The sequence below is a fragment of the Delphinapterus leucas genome, chromosome 7 (assembly GCF_059928025.1).
Source record: "Delphinapterus leucas isolate spDelLeu-1000000601 "Yukka" chromosome 7, BTC_Dleu_Yukka2, whole genome shotgun sequence".
NCBI lineage: Eukaryota > Metazoa > Chordata > Mammalia > Artiodactyla > Monodontidae > Delphinapterus > Delphinapterus leucas.
Genome location: NC_143135.1, coordinates 100,045,470 through 100,058,079, shown reverse-complemented (window position 1 = coordinate 100,058,079; position 12,610 = coordinate 100,045,470). Strand labels below are relative to the sequence as shown.

The 12,610-nt window shown below is 45.1% G+C and overlaps 1 protein-coding gene across 4 annotated transcripts in view; it reads left to right on the top strand.

The window, feature by feature from the left end:
• Nucleotides 1-11,649, top strand: part of SIAE (sialic acid acetylesterase) — a 37,835-nt gene extending 26,186 nt beyond the window's left edge. For 2 of the 4 annotated variants that reach the window (XM_022560211.2, XM_022560214.2), the window contains 5 exons: nt 923-1,032; nt 1,611-1,744; nt 5,714-5,871; nt 7,125-7,314; nt 8,718-11,649. In XM_022560211.2, coding sequence (XP_022415919.2) covers nt 923-1,032; nt 1,611-1,744; nt 5,714-5,871; nt 7,125-7,314; nt 8,718-8,969 — 844 coding nt within the window. In that variant the 3' untranslated portion in view covers nt 8,970-11,649. Of the gene's footprint in view, nt 1-922; nt 1,033-1,610; nt 1,745-4,415; nt 4,595-5,713; nt 5,872-6,747; nt 6,827-7,124; nt 7,315-8,717 lie in introns of those variants that run through there. The other 2 variants (XM_022560217.2, XM_089915744.1) reach the window with 2 other exon arrangements.
• The last annotated feature ends 961 nt before the right edge of the window (nt 11,650-12,610 follow it).

Below are 12,610 nucleotides of genomic sequence, written 5' to 3'. Positions count from 1 at the left end.
ATGTCATCAGAGAAGTGTATTAGAAGACTGATGGTGAAAGCACGCTCAGGAAGGGCTGGATCAGGAAGAACATTTGGGGGTGGGGGAAGGGAGAGAAAAGGCTGGTTAATAACATCTTGACACTAATGTTAAAACAGAGATGAACAATATGTGAACTGCTTTCACAGACCTTGTCCCATCAGTTCTGGGAAGAGCATGGACTTGAGCTCTTGGTATATCTTGGGTAAAGGCCTGCCTGTTGGGGAGTGAAGTTATCCAGTTTTGGAACAGAAAGACTTGCCTTCGGTAGAGTTGGAGGAATCTAAAGCCAGGCTTCCCAGGTCTCTGGGGACATGGCAGGGACAATAGCAAGGGGAAGTGGCCATTCTCATATGCAGCTGTTGCAAGTGTAAATTCATACAAGTGTTGCACAGAGACAATTTAGGGACATGTTCAAAGTCTTAAGAAAATGTGCCCTTTTGACCTGGCAATCTCATTTCTGGGAATTTATCTTAAGGAAATAATTAAGACTATATGCAGTGATTTAGCTCTAAGGAAGATAATCATGGCATTGCTTATAAAAGCAAAGAGCTTAACGCAATCTCAGTGTCCACCCACTGAGTACTAGTTAAATAAACTTATTGCCTGTGCAATAGACTCATTAAAACGCTCCTCCTCCCTGGTCTTAATCACTAGATGGAAACCGGTGGCCCCGTCTGAACCCACAGAAAGCTGACTGATGACAGTGATTCTGGGAAGAACCTGGAGTGAAATTTGGAGACTGTCCTCATGTTTTCATGGAAACAGAGTGGTTGAATTGAACTCTGTGTTGCTTTCATCAGGAGCTTGCCCCGAGTGAAGCTGGATAGATGCCCAGCTCAGGGATCGTCATGTGATCAGTCATTGGCTCTCTCTTGACACTTGTGTGTCTTACTGATTTCAGGTTCATGCCATCTGATCTTGAAACTGGTCCCAGTGAATACTCTGTTCTCTGGAATGCCATGATCCATCCGTTCCGTAATATGACTCTGAAAGGGGTGATATGGTACCAGGGTGAGTGTTCAGTTTGCTGGTTTTCCATTGTATCAGTTAGCTGTTGCCGCACAAGAAACCACCCCAGAACGTAGTGGCTTCCGACAGTAATAATGTTAGCGAGCTCACTATTCTCTGGGTTAGCAGGGTAGTTTTTCTGTCTGGGCTGCTATGGCTGATTTCTGCCGGGATCTCTTACGTGCCTTTGGCCACCTGGCAGGTTGTCTGGTGGCTGGATGACCTAGCCTGGCCTCTCCCTCATGCCTGTTGACTGGGGCTGTCTGCCTGCCGGGGCCTCCTGGTTCTCACGTGGCCTCTCATCCTTCAGCAAAGCTAGTTCAGACTTAATTTATCATTTACATGGCAGTGTCGGGGTTCCAAGTGTATCAGGAGAGAACAAACCACAGAGCTGAATTGCTTTTCAAGCCTCTGCTTGCATCGTGTTTGCTGATGCCCCATTGGCCAGAGCAAGCACAAGGCCAGTCCAGGGAGACCGCAGGAAGGCCCGCTACCTAAGGGCATGCATGGAGGTTGGGGAGCAGTGTGTGGCTGCCTTTGCATCTACCCCAAACTCTTCTCAAAATTTGAACTGTTTTTAGGGGAGTCCAATGTAAACTTTAACAGGGACCTGTACAATTGTACGTTCCCTGCACTCATTGAAGACTGGCGCCAAACCTTCCACGATGGCTCCCAGGGGCAGACAGAGCGCTTCTTCCCATTTGGATTTGTCCAGGTACGTGCTGAGAGGAAGAGGGTTCATGGGCTTTGGTGTGGGGAGGTGCTGTTGAGATCTCTTCCCTGGAATCCGTCTTCCTTTTTTTGCCCTCCTAGCTTGCCTGCTGGTCAAGAACTGAATGTAACTTAATTCATCTCAGTTTACTGATGGGACAATTACATCTTAAAAAAAGTTAATAAGTAACCAATATTTCTTCTTATTAAAAAGCATTACATGTTCATTAAAGAAATATTAAAGAGAAAGGCAAAAAAAAAAGAAGCTAAAAACACTTATAATTCCACAATCCAGAAATAAGCAGACCTTTTCTGCTCATATATTTTTGAAATAGGATCCACACCATAATACTGTATCATATCTCGCTTTTTCTCTTAAGGTCATATTGTGAACATTTTTCATGCCAATAAATTTTAATCTTCAGCACAATTTATAACGATTGGAGGGTGTTCAGAAATATGGTTGTATTGTAATTTAACTGGTCTTCCATAGATAGGCTCTTAGGTTGCTTTAAACGTTTTGCCTTTATAAGCAGTGGCATGTTTATTTTCCTTGTAGCTAAATCCTTGCACACATGCTTAATTATTTCCATAAGATAAATTCCCAGAAATGAAATTACTAGGTTAAATTGCACACTTTTTAAGGCTTTGAACATGTCCTTAAATTTTTCTGTGGAAATGTATCAATTTGTATATTTATACTCTTAGCAACCATGTGTGACAGTGTCCACCTCCCCACACCTTCCCGAACTTGCTGATATCCCTCCCACCTCTGAGAATGAACCGCGCTCTTCCACTCACTCCCAGCCCACTGCGCATGCTCTCTGCCTGGAATAATCTTTTCTTCCCACACTTTCCTAACTTTTATCATCCGTTAGCCTGGATATCAGGAAGCCTTCTGCCACTACCCAGAGTCTGTCCCCATACAGGTGACTGCTTAGTACCCTTCACTTCCCCTTTTTACTTGTATGTACTTTGTGCACATGATCACATTTTCCTGGATCACATTTATAGCCCCAGTACGACCTAATTGGTCGGCACTCATTAAATATGTCCCAACACACAAATGAAAAAGTATATCAAGAGAAACCATACTTTCAGTTAGTGGTACCTCGTCAGAAAGATTCTGCTCTCAGCCTTGTCTAAAAGGAATAAACATATTTAACCAAGTTCATAATTGCCTTGCCTCACCTGTTCACGTGACCCCTCCGAGACCTAGACGTCTTAGCAGGGCAGTAGTTCTGACTTGTCTAGGACGTAGGGATTAAACAAGTAAGGTGTTATAAAAATGAGGCCCAGGTTCATGCCCCGGTCTGGGATGATCCCACATGCCGCGGAGCGGCTGGGCCCGTGAGCCATGGCCGCTGAGCCTGTGCGTCCAGAGCCTGTGCTCCGCAACGGGAGAGGCCACAACAGTGAGAGGCCCGCGTGCTGCAAAACAAAAACCAAACAACAAAAACAAACAAAAAAAAAACGAGGCCCACCTCACAGCATAAACACAAAATAGGCTTTAATGTTTGAGTTGGACGCACCTACTTCCAGGCGTCCGCCTCTGAGTGTCCCCCAGATGCTCTCCTCTCACCATCCTCCTGTTCCTCTACCTCATCCCATTTCATGTACCTTTTTTTGGATAAAGATTTTTATAGACCTTCTTTCCACTTATAATTACTTTACAATCATTTTCTTTCTTCTTTCTAACATTTGTTTTGACTTTGAATGAGAATATTCTGCTCATTATTTTCAAAATAGCAACTCCTGTCACCAGTTCTGTATTACTGTTGGTGGAAACTATTTTTTTTGTCTCTCAGCCTGTGCGCGTGGTGATTTGAATGTGACTTCAACCGATTCAAGCCAAAAATATGTTTAAATGCTTATTACATGCCACGAACTGTGTGAGGTACTAGAAATATACCATGAAGCAGAGAGACCTGGTCCTTGCACTTGTGTGTGCGGTTTAGTGGAAGTCCCTTAGCCTTGGGTGTCAACTTTATCATCATCAACAACAGTATGTTGGTTGGTTGTTTGTGGAAAACTGGGACTATAAATATAAATATAAATGTTTAACTTCAAAAGGAAATGGTAAATTCGGCAACATAATGGCTCAGAGCATGGTCTGGGGATTCGAATCCCAGCTCTGGCTTCTTTACCTATGTGATTTCGAACAAGATATTGAACCTTTGTGTTATTTTAAGTATTAAATGAGTTAGTCCATGTAAAGCCTGGCACAAGCTAGAAAATGTCAGTGTTTATTATTATTAATGAGAGAAGTCAGAAAATCTGGAGGGACAGTTGCTGTGTAAAGGAAGATGAATTGACTTAATGGAAGGGCCGAGCGTGAAACGGTGGTGGCAGTGACTAGAGCACAGTTAGAGGCAGGACACGAACTCCGTGGAGAGAGCAGGGCTAGACACCTGTGTCTGAGTAGAGAGGTGAGCGGAGGCCCGGGGAGAGAGAAAAAGGAGCCGGAGTTGAGGGACTGGAGTCCCTAGGAGTGTGCTTTTTAAAAAGGGTTTTGGAGGAACAGTGGAACACACTGCAGACTGCGGATGCTATTGTAAAGTCCTCCAAATGTGCCCAGTTTTATATTCTTTGGCTATTATATGCCTTCTTTAGCAGTGATTAGTATTTCTACTAATCACTGCAGGAGACTGAGCGAGTGCCCTGCTTTATCTCAGGAAAAACAGGAATTTCATGCGAGTGTGGAGTCTGCTGGTGCCCCCATGAGGCCACTGTGTAGTAGTGCAGCCGATGAAATAGTGGAGAATTACTGCAGCAATTCTCAGCAAACTGCCATTTTGAGACAACTTCCTAGGCTTGAGTGGCTGTTGGTAGCATTTCTCCCGCAGCGCTTCAGGTTAGTAACTCACCCTAGACTTTGTTGCCATGATCCTCATCATGGCGCTGGTTGGTGAACATGGCTCCACTTTCACTCTTCTTCTGGCTGTTGTGTGGGAAGAAGTAGGGTCACTTACTGGATCTTTTTATTGCCATTTTCTAGTTTGCATGACGTTTCATTGTGCAGCTTCAGCGCCTTGTATCATTTCATATGTTAAAGCCAATTTGCATAAGAGATTTTAATAAGAATCAAGTGGTGGGGAAATGTACTTCTCTAGTGGGAGAAACCACAGAGCCGTATGGCAGGAGGGTGTGGCTCTTGGAAGGTGTGAAGAACTGGGGTCCTTGATGCAATCTGCCACGCACTCAAGGGCAGATTCCTCCCTGCTTCCCTACAGTGCTTTGCCCTGTGTTGTACACAGAGTTGTCAGTGACCGACCTACTGCTTTGTAACAAGCTACCTCAGAAGTTCGGGGCTTACCACATCAGCCACTGTGTTTGCTCCTGATTCCGTGGGTTGGCCAGGCAGGCAGGGCTCAGCTGGGGTGGCTCATCTCTGCTCTGTAACTTCAGCCAGGCTTGCTCATGTGGCTGCAGTTTGAACTGAAGGATCTAGAATTCACATGATTGGCCCCTCAGCTGGGACGGCTGGGATATTAACACCTCTCTCCTCATGACCTTCCAGTTTCCAAGGCTGCTCTATCCACATTTCTCCAGCAGGGTAGCTGGACTTTTGTTACATGGCCATCTCAGGGTTCCAAGAAAATGAAATCTGAAGGCAAGGGCTCTTGAGGCAAAGCCTCAGAAGCTGCACACCATCACCTCTGCTGCACTGTTTGTCAGAGCAAATCACAGGCTTAGCCCAGGTTCAGCGAGAGGAGGAATAGACTCCACCTCTTGCTGAGAGGGGTGGCAGAGTTTCATTGCGGCGAGGGGGATGAGAGGTTCAGCCACAAGGGTGAGAGGCTCCGTAAGTACGTGTTGGATGAGCACGGGAGTCAGTGAAGTAGAAGCAGGGTCTTCTTGTGAAAGACTCTAGTGTAGGTTTCTTTTTAAAAATGTTTAATGTTTTTCCAGCTTTATTGCAGTATAGGTTTCTGATGAAATGAAATACCGATGCACAATGTCTACTTTCTAGTTATCTTCATACTTGTCTGGTGCAACCCCAAATGATGGGCTTCCCGAGATCCGTTGGCATCAAACAGCAGACTTTGGCTATGTCCCTAACCCAAGGATGCCCAGCACTTTCATGGCTGTAGCTATGGATCTCTGTGATAGGAATTCGCCTTTTGGCAGGTGGGTGCTTCTTGGGCTTTGTTTGAACAATAATATATGTTCTTTGTCTGTGGCCTTCACTCTGATGTTCACTTGTGAGGGGGCCTGAGGATTGGACGTTAGAAGCATGATTTATCAATCATTCGCGTGGGATGTGCTGCAGTAACCAAAAACCCGGACCATCCCAGTGCCTTGATGCCACGGAACCTTCTTTCGTGTTCACACTCTATGTCCAAATAAGGCCAACAGAGAGGCTTTGCCCTCATCGCCGCTCACAGATCCAGAGCGACAGAGGCTCCGCGGTGGTCTGTGCTTCCACATGCACCCACGCTTTCACGTTGGCAATGAAATGCTTCCACCCAAAGCAACGTAAGTCACTTCTGCTCACATTGCACTGGCCAAAGCAAATCACATGGCCATGCCTGTCTTCAGCGAGAGCAGGAAATGGAATTCTACCGTGGCCTCAGAGGGGGACTATCTGGATGACTACCCTGATGTTAACAGCCCCTATGATTACCACCCGCTAGCTGCAGGATACCAGGGGATTTCAGTGTGAAATGGAGCCCAACACAGCGTGTCTGGATTATAGTAGGAGCCTGACTGAACATTTCTTTCTTTCTTAATTTTATTTATTTATTTATTTATTCCAGCTGTGCTGGGTCTTTGTTGCGGCGCGCGGGCTTCTCTAGTTGTGGTGCGTGCGCCCTAGAGCATGCGTGGGCTCGGTAGTTGCAGCATGCGGGCTTAGCTGCAGTATGTGGGATCTTAGTTCCCTGACCAGGGATCAAACCCGGGCCCCCTGCATTGGGAGTGCAGTCTTAACCACTGGACCACGAGGGATATTTATTTAGTTTTGAATGAATGAATGTTTATTGAATGAACAAATAAAACCTACAGGGGACCAAGGAATGAACAGCTGATTCAGATGAGACACAGGACTTGCAGTGGTTGCAGCGTCTTACGAGAGCTCTCCTAGGTTAGTTCCAATACCTGCCCTCCCTCCCTCCCTCCTTCCTTCTCTCCTTTTATTCCTTCCTTCCGAGTCCTCGGTTATTTCAAGGTTTCCGACCCGTAGGAGGCCCAGAGCCCCATCTGTGGTTACAACTCACCATTTCTCTTAGGCTGACTCGCCACAGATCACTGGCTATTAGATTCAGTCAACTTTATTCTCACCTTCTTAAAGGGTGCTTTGTATAAGATTTCCTTTTTTTTTTAAAAATGTGATTATTGTTGAGCCCAAACCCAAAGTTCTCTACCTCTTCTTTATCCTGTAGCGCACACCCTCGAGATAAGCAGACGGTGGCCTACAGGCTGCACTTGGGGGCCCGTGCCGTGGCTTATGGGGCGAAGCTGACCTTTCAAGGACCACTGCCTCAGAAGATAGAACTCCTGGGCGACATGGGGCTGCTGAACCTCACATATTCCCAGCCAATCCAGGTGCAGAGACACAACAAGATATTTGAGGTGAGAACTGCAGAAACAGTAGGGGTTCATCCTATGGGGGGCGGGGGGGGCGGGATATCCTCCACGCTGAGGCCCACCTCTAATTGTAACATGACTGCAAGGCAGGCTTTGGTTGGTCAGGGGCTGAGTTTATCTCAGAGCAACAAAAAAGCAGCTACTGATTCATTCACTCAGAGGCAATTTTGATGGGACCACCAAGGAAGGGGAGACGTGCCCACATTGAAATGATACTCCTTTTGCGTTTTCCCTCCCAGAGCGGCCATCTTTGCGTGGGAGAGGGCCCGTGGCTTTATCTGTGGGCACCTATTGAAAGGACCCTCGCTCCAGAATGTTTCCCTCACCCGTAGACATTTCTTTGTCCCACTACCCTAAATTCTGATTTTCTTTTGAGTCTCTCCTTTAAGAGGTTGAAGCTTGGTGATTTGCAACTTAGTACGAATTACTGTAACAGAACTCTGTACTTGCTTCTAATACCTGGTGAGGATCCTTCCACTGTGGAAGTGGGGCTATTGATTAAACAGCTTCTTTAGGAGTCCTTTAAGGTCGGGGTTGGCGGTGGAGGCATCCCCAAGTGGAGCATTTATACGAGTGTCTTTGGGAGCCCCGAAGTCGTTAGGCTGTGGCGGGCGGTGAGTGAAAAGAGGGCATTGGAGGGGGGATGAAAGAATGTAGAAGACAAACTGTACACAGGAGTTTATCTAGGACTGTTCCTCCTCTGGAATCCTAACCAGAGCATCCACCTGCCTCAGGTGCTTCCTCAGCACTTACTCCACCTAGCTTCTTTGCATGCTGGGTTTTAGGTGAACCCTAGCTCCAAGGAGTCTCTGTGTTCTGAGTTCTCCTCTCTCGTCAACAGCTGGCAGCCTGCCCATCGTCTGGACCTGGAATCTTAGCTGGGACCAGGACAGAATTGAACCTTGGGAACTGGGTATTTTATGCTCCCTTCACCAGATAGATTGTTTTCTGACTTGAGAACAGCTTACCATCCAAAGTTCCTTTGTGCCCCTTCTTCATTCCCCAGCTCCTTTGGGAGCCAGAGAGCAGCACAGCGGTGGCTCGCTTCACCCAAATTCCTGCCTGCTTTGCTGTTTGGCCGGAGGATCACAGGAAGGTTGTTCAGGGGAGCCTTCCCTGAATGTTTCATGACTACGCTGCCTTGTCTCCCTCAGTCATTTAATGTTTTACTCATTGATTTAAGCTATTTATTTTAGCATGTGAACTTTTACTATGGATCTGTGGCTGTGCTGACCAGACCCAGCCTGGACTCAGGTTTGTTCTGGTCACTGTAGGAAATGTATCTGTGGCTGCGAGTGGCCGCTTCTCCTCCTTCAGTCTGTCTGAAGAGCAGTCCCGCCTCTTGTCATATCCTCCTGACCTGTTCCTGTTTATGACTCTCCTGTCAGATCTCCTGTTGCAGTGACCATCAGTGCAAGTGGCTTCCAGCTCCCATGGACACTTTCTCCGCCCAGACGCTGGCCCTGAATGTCAAGTCTTGTCACGACAGCCTGGTTGCTGTTCGCTATGCGTGGGCCACATGGCCTTGTGAATATAAGCAGTGTCCCCTGTACCACCCCACCAGTGCCCTGCCAGCTCCTCCCTTCACTGCTTTCATTACAAACCAGATCCCTGGGTATTGCAGCAAGGTTGCTAAATGATTCCGTTGTAGTATGATCACATCTTAGGCGTAAGTGTGGATCCTTTAGATTTGGGCATTCAGGGGTTTAAATGACAGCTATTGCTTTTTAATGGAAATGAATAGAACTGCCTCACTGACAGCGCCCGGCTAGCACATGGCTGTTTCCATATTCTGAGATGCCAGAGCTGGTAGGCAAATGAAACGCTTGTCTTTTGTCCTCCAGTTGGGCCAGGTATCTGTATTAGAATAATTCCAAACTACAAACAAACAACTTGAATCTCAATGTCATTCACTCCCCTTATTACTGGGAGTGAAATGTCTTTAACACCTTTGTCCCCTTACCTCCAGACTGTGGAAACTCGGGGTCGGAAGAGATTTTAAGGCCATACAGGCCGGCTAGCATTTATGTTTTTTTCTATAAAATATGAGAGGTGGTTATCAAGTTTCTGTATAAAGTTTCCCTTCTAAACCTCCCAACAGTTTTTCCTCACGTGGAACTGAAATGTTTCTTCCACTACACAACCATCTTTCAGAGAACTGATTTCAGCCCTATTTTGTTCCAAGCTGAAAACAATTCTATTCCTTTAGTCCAAATAATGATAATGTGAGTATTTAACAGAAAGAAACCAGAATCACGTGCAGGCATTTTGGGAGGCGCTAAGGGACGGCCTCAAGGAGGGAAGAGAAAGGCGAGCTGGAGCAGCCCATGGGGAGGCCATGTGACCGCAGAAGTCACTGAGAAGCAAACAGAGATATCAGGCTCTTTAAAGGTAAGAGGTTTAACTATGAAAAGGACAATCCAGATGGAGGAACAACGTGAGGCTGAAAGTAAAGCTACAGGATAAGCATTTAGAAAAATAATCTAGATGGGGCAAATGTGAAAGAGGGCTTTTGTGTATACTATTAAGAATCATAATGCTGTTTATTGGTTGATTAAGAACAGTTAAAGGCACTTGACAATTGTCTGTAATCTCTAAGAAGCTGGAAATAAAAGTATAATCATTAGTCACGTGTACACATTCCTCTCTAGTCAAAACTGGGTTATGAACGGGCTTGCAAATTGTCCTCTGAAGCTGAGAAAGGACTGAGACTTATCTGTGGGTAGTTGCCATTCCCTTAATGTGAAAAATGAGAACGAAAGCATAAGCATCACTCTCTCCATACCTGTCCCCCAAGGGGTCCTGGTGTAATTGAAGAGCAGGAATGCATCGTCAGTGCCAGGATCTTAGTAAAAAGCGAAACAGCTACGCAGCTTGCAAGGAACTCTGCTCCTTCGAGGACTTCCCAGCGTACAGCTGGCTCCTAACACCCAAACCTTGGCCTCTTAGTCATCTGGCCTAACAGGAACCACGGACCCAGTAACAGACTCCTGCGGAAAAGCGAATGCACTGTCCACTCCTCCTCACCGCAGCACTCACGCACGTCGCGTGGAGGCCGTTCTAACTTGGAAGAAGCTAGAAACAGTTAAGCGCTCCAGGCCCAGGTTCCCTTCACCCCCAGTAAGCTAGGGCACACAGTGTAAAAAGTTAGGTTTAGGTGGTGGATATCTTAATGAAAAGTCATATGAAAGTTTATTTTTAATGGCTGAATAATTTAAAACATTCTGTGGGAATTCAGTTTCTTTCCCAAATGAAAATAACTTTTTACTATTTGAAAAAATCGAATTCATAATCACTAAGAAGACTTGGATGCTAAAGAAAAGTATACGTAAGTAAAAATCACCACAAAATTAATCATTTGGAGACACTTAATATTTTGGTGAACATCACTTGATTTGTTTAGGTCACATTTTACTACACGGTATATTATTTTGTAATCTGCGTTTTTGACTTAATCTAGCGAAATAATTTTCCTATGTAAAGTGAAAACGGATTTAGTTTGTTCCAGTTTGTGGGAGCTCCATATTTTCTTTAACCAGTTTGCCATCAGTGGACATAGAGGGTTTTAAACAAATACTGTGATAACTGTTACGTGCAAACACCGTACCACACTTAATTCCTTAGGGTCCTGAATATGGAATAATGGGTTTAAGGATAAATATGTTTAACATTTTGATACCTACAGCTTAACCCTCCCAAAGGGTTCAACAGTTTACATTTCCACCAAGGCATAGTCCCATTTTCTCCCTCATTTTCACTGACACTGGACGTTGTCAAACTATCTTCAACAATCCAGTAGATGAAAAGATTTTTTAAGTATGCTAGCTAGGGCAGTGTTTTTCAAGTTACTTAAAATGATGATCCATAGTAAAAACACTTTACATCATTCCATGTATCCCCATGTGTATTGTGTGAATGGTACATAAACGCCTATATACACACTACAGTTGAAACCAGTTTCAACCTTTGACATGCGATGCATTCCAATATGTTCTAACTGTCTTCTAATTTAATTTTAAAAGATGTGGGTCTTGATTGCCTAAGTTTAAGAACAACTAGTGTGTTGAGATTTGTAGTTTGAAAAACACTGTTCTAGGAAAGCTACAAAATGAATACTTATTAAAGGAAAACCGTGCACTAACTTACATAAATTTTTTTTAATGTCCTTCTTAGAATGACGCTCACTTTGAATCTGTGATTAACTCAGGCTGTAACGGAATGGAAAGATATTGGTTATGTGATGAAAGCAGCATATACCATTTCTGTGTAAATGCAAATGGCTTCAGGCACCTTACGCAGAGAAAAAGGAAAAAAGAAAAACATTAACAGTTTTGAGTAATCTCCTTTCTATCCCTGATTTGCTATTATCCAAATTTTACTATTGTCTTTGCACTGTAAAAGCTATACAAACTTGTAAGACTATAATTAAGAATCATAAAATTAATGTTAGTTACTTTAGTTTCTGATACTTTGCAGTGGCCAGTGTGATGTGCTCTAAATGCTGCATCTGATCCCTCCCTCTGCCATCCAGATATAGTCCCGTAAGATGCTAGGCCCATTTGTTTCCTCCCCCGTTAGCACCTACGGACGGTAGCACAGTGACAATCCAGTTCTCACCGCCTTCCCCATTCTTCTACTTCCGGGGTCCTTTTGTTCCTTCCCATTCCAGCCAGCCCTGGTACTGGACCGGGTGGGCAGCGAAGCATCCCACAAGGCACCGTGGAGTTGTCCTGGCTGGGATTAGGTGGTGTGGTATGCCTCTACCTTAATGCTGTAAGCAGAGTCCAAAAAATTCAGTTATACAGAATGCGGAATTACATCATTACACGACTAACGAACTGTTGGGGTGAGTCTGTTACGGAGGATGGGAACCAATCACGTTCTATCTAAATGTGTGTTATCACGTGGTTTAGCTAAAAGCACATTCTCCAGTAAGGAGCCACAAAGGGAATGTAGGAAGGGTTAGAGAGGATTTTTTGATCCCCTTGTGAAATGTGAAAAAGACGAACAGTGGGCCTGGGACTGGACCTTGCAGCTTGGGGATAAGCAGGATTTCACTGTGGTGACGCTGACATGAAAACAAAGCAGCAGCTGGTTGTAGGGGCTGCGACTTAATATTCACTGACCTAGATCAGGATCAAGGGTGCAAGGTTGTCAGAATCTTACTACCTTCCTCCTGAGTCAGCAGCCATCTCTCCCTCTGGTTTACAAAGGACTTAAGTTTACCTCAGGCAGAGCTAAGCCAAAAGATTATATCCTGATTACAACAAGATGAAAATAA